Source organism: Lithobates pipiens, unplaced genomic scaffold (assembly GCF_037356315.1).
Source record: "Lithobates pipiens isolate NorthernLeopardFrog02 unplaced genomic scaffold, aLitPip1_a1.2 Scaffold_23, whole genome shotgun sequence".
NCBI classification, from domain to species: domain Eukaryota; kingdom Metazoa; phylum Chordata; class Amphibia; order Anura; family Ranidae; genus Lithobates; species Lithobates pipiens.
Window position 1 is genome coordinate 25616975 of NW_027507785.1, and position 3306 is coordinate 25620280.

A 3306-nucleotide genomic window follows, 5' to 3' on the forward strand; every position below is an offset into this window, starting at 1 on the left:
GAATTGGGTATATGGGATTGTATGATATTTTTTTTTTTTTTTTTTTTTTTTTTGTGGTTGAACTTGATGGACATGTGTCTTTTTTTCAACCTGACTAACTATGTAACTATGTAACTATGGGCTTTATAAAGGGAGATTGATGTATAGGGAGCTCTGATGGGGACCCTGGTCCAAGGGGGGACTCTGATGGGGAACCTGAAGTCTGGGGAGACTATGTAAGGGACTTATGTAAGCTTACATAGAATTTAAAGTGTATCTTTAACCATCTCCTGTAGTATGTCTGCAGTCTCTGACCATCTCCTGTAGTATGTCTGCAGTCTCTAACCATTTCTTGAAGTAGTAAAAATAAATATACCATGCTAAGTTTCACAAATGTTAAATAAATATCACATTTGAAAACTGATGCTACTTTGAAAAATTGCTAAAAAGTCCCATGCAGATCATTTACGCTAATGAGTGCTAAAACACTTTAATTGGGATTTGGAACTTTTTATTGCTTCAAGTTTACTGATGTCTGCAACAAATCTTCTGCATGAGACTTTTTAGTGATTTTGTAAAGTTGCATCGTTTTTCAAATGTGATACTTATTTAACATTTATGGCACTTAGCGCGATATATTTATTTTTATTATTAGTATCATTTTGCACTTAAAAGCCTTATTCACTGCAGCTGTTAATTTATATGGTATCACTTATTCATACCAATACTTAAGATTCTTTTGGAGCTTTGGATTTTTTATTTTTATCTCCTGTAGTATGTCTGCAGTCTCTGACCATATCCTGTAATATGTCAGCAGTCTCTGGCCAACTCCTGTGGATCATAGGAGTGCAGTTCATTCTGCACTCCTGTGACCCTTTTTCAGCCGATTAGTGGGCTGAAGTCCACCGTTGGCTGATGTCACAGAGCTGGTCCTGGATGGGGAAAGATCGCGACCATATAGTTGGGATCCACCCAGGAACTATGACCGGCACCTGGTTCAGCCTCTCAGCAAGCTGCTAAGAGGCTGAGCCAGATGCTCCCACCCCTTCCACAGCCCATCATTGCAGTGAACACAGGGGGCAGAGTTGAAAGCGGTGGCTGGCAGTCACCAGCTCTCTGTATAGAGCGGTGAGAAAAACTGAGTGATCAGCAGTGTTTGATTGCTCAGTTCTCACCATTAGCGACGGCAGATCAATGCTGCATCCACCTCAGTAAGTATTATTTACAAATAACAAACAAACCCATACTTCTCTTTTAATCCATCTTAATTGGCATGATACAATACCCTTGCCATTATCACAGGTTTGCTTCAGTGAATAAGCCCAATTCCGAGGGAAATCCTTTTCAGGGGAGCCAGGTACACAGTCCACAGTCCTACTTCTCCATGATGTTGCTTACTGTATGTTTCAACAATACCTAATTAAGTCCCACCCCTGGGGTCCTGTCAGAGAGGGGAAACTTAGAACATTACTTCCTGGGGAAGGTACTATGAGGAGCCCAAACTGAAAAGAGACATGATAACCCCTTCCTACAAGGGAATGACAGTGACGTGGGGTATGTGGGGAAGTCAGTCAGTTGTCAGCAAAACAAGTGTCCCCACTGAAAGATTTTTCTAATTTCTAATTTGGTGGCAGTCGTTCAATGTTGGATTTCTCATCACTTTCTGGTCATCAGAAAATAAAGAAGTTGAGAGGGCGAATTTCCCAAGCTGTGACAAAGACAGGAATAAAAACCTGAAAAAAGTTTTAACTCTTCCACATTCCATCCAACACCAAAAAAAAAAAGGTTTTGGCTAGAGATACATTTTAAGATTCTTTTACTTTTAATTGCAGACAAAAGACCAATGGTGAACATCACCCTCCCTTCCGGTAACATGACAACTCTGTCTACATATGATGAAAAGACCATTGAAACTGTAAGGACGTCTCTGTTGGTTGTGATGCTTCTTGGCTTTTGCTTCTTCCTGTACTTTATGAAAATGTTGTTGAGTGTTTATTTCACCACCGATCACATTCGGGACAACTCCCGATACATTCTCTTTGCCCACATGCTCATCACGGACATGGTGTATTTGTTCATATGTTTTTTGCTGGCCGTCTGTTCACTCTACCTGGTGTATCTCCCATTCTCCGTCTGTTACACGCTGGTGGCCGCAGCCTCGACATCTTTTGTCGTCACTCCATATAATTTGGCCATTATGTCACTGGAACGTTATGTGGCCGTCTGCTTCCCATTGAGGCACACAGAAATTTGCAGCGTGCAGAATACCTGCATTGCAGTTGCAGTCATTTGGGGGCTGGGGTTGGTCACTCCAATCGTTGAACTTACAGCTGTGCTGTTTCTGATTAACAAGGACATTTTGGGCCTGAAGGTCAAATGTAGTTATATGGCGGTATCGATAATACCATTACAAAGTTCCATAAATTCCCTCAACATTGTCATCAGCCTCTCAGTGGTAGGAATAATCAATATGTTTACGTACATTAAGGTCATCATTGTGGCCAAGAAGATAAGTTTAGGTACGTCATTTGCCTCCAAAGCGGGACGAACGGTCATACTCCACACTTTCCAGCTAATGCTGTGTATGACATCTCTTATCTCCTCATTCATTGACACGATCTTTGCTGACCGCATCGTCTTCTTGCGCATGACTTTCTTTTTGGTGTTCATGTTTCTGCCGCGGTTCCTCAGTCCTTTGATCTATGGGTTACGTGATGTGGTCTTCCGCAAGTATTTGAAAAAGTTGGGGATCCCTGACATATTGTAAATTAAAACGGTATTAAACCTAAAAACAAAAACGTATAATAATGTACCTTACTAATTCTTAGATGTGGTGTCTGCATTTGTTATCTTTTTTAGGCTCCTTTCCTCTTTATTTTCATGTTATGATCCAGCCAGTAAGTGCTGGTTTTCAGCTTCCTTTAACAGACCAAGCTGTCAAGCAAAAGTGTCAGTTAGAGTGTTGAGACAAACCATTTACAGTACCACTGACAGGGATGCTTACAATGGTCAGTTTTTGTTCATTTATGTAACAGCTGTACCCCAAATGGAAAAAAAAATGCAACTGTAACTGCTTAAAGCAGATATTTACTCTCCTCCCCCATATTTTTTTTAAGACCACTGCTTACTTCAAGGTGAGTTCAGCACATTTTTGATAGTCACCCAACCAATGGATCCAGTGCTGTCCAGCTGAGAAACCTTATTTCTTCAAGCAGCGCTTAATCAGGTGCCGCCATGCTTGAAAGTTACATCATCGATAGGTTCCCAGCTGTTCCTGGATGCCTCCCAATGATGTGCCCATAGGCCTGGCCCCTCTTCCTTTCCTGA

General features: G+C 41.3%; 1 protein-coding gene across 1 annotated transcript; it reads left to right on the top strand.

Annotated features, from left to right (window-relative positions):
- Positions 1 to 1817: 1817 nt before the first annotated feature.
- On the top strand, positions 1818 to 3017 carry LOC143926923 (odorant receptor 131-2-like). Its single transcript, XM_077450958.1, has one exon. It carries the CDS (start codon positions 1823 to 1825, stop codon positions 2744 to 2746), a length of 924 nt encoding a protein of 307 aa, XP_077307084.1. The 5' UTR covers positions 1818 to 1822; the 3' UTR covers positions 2747 to 3017.
- The last annotated feature ends 289 nt before the right edge of the window (positions 3018 to 3306 follow it).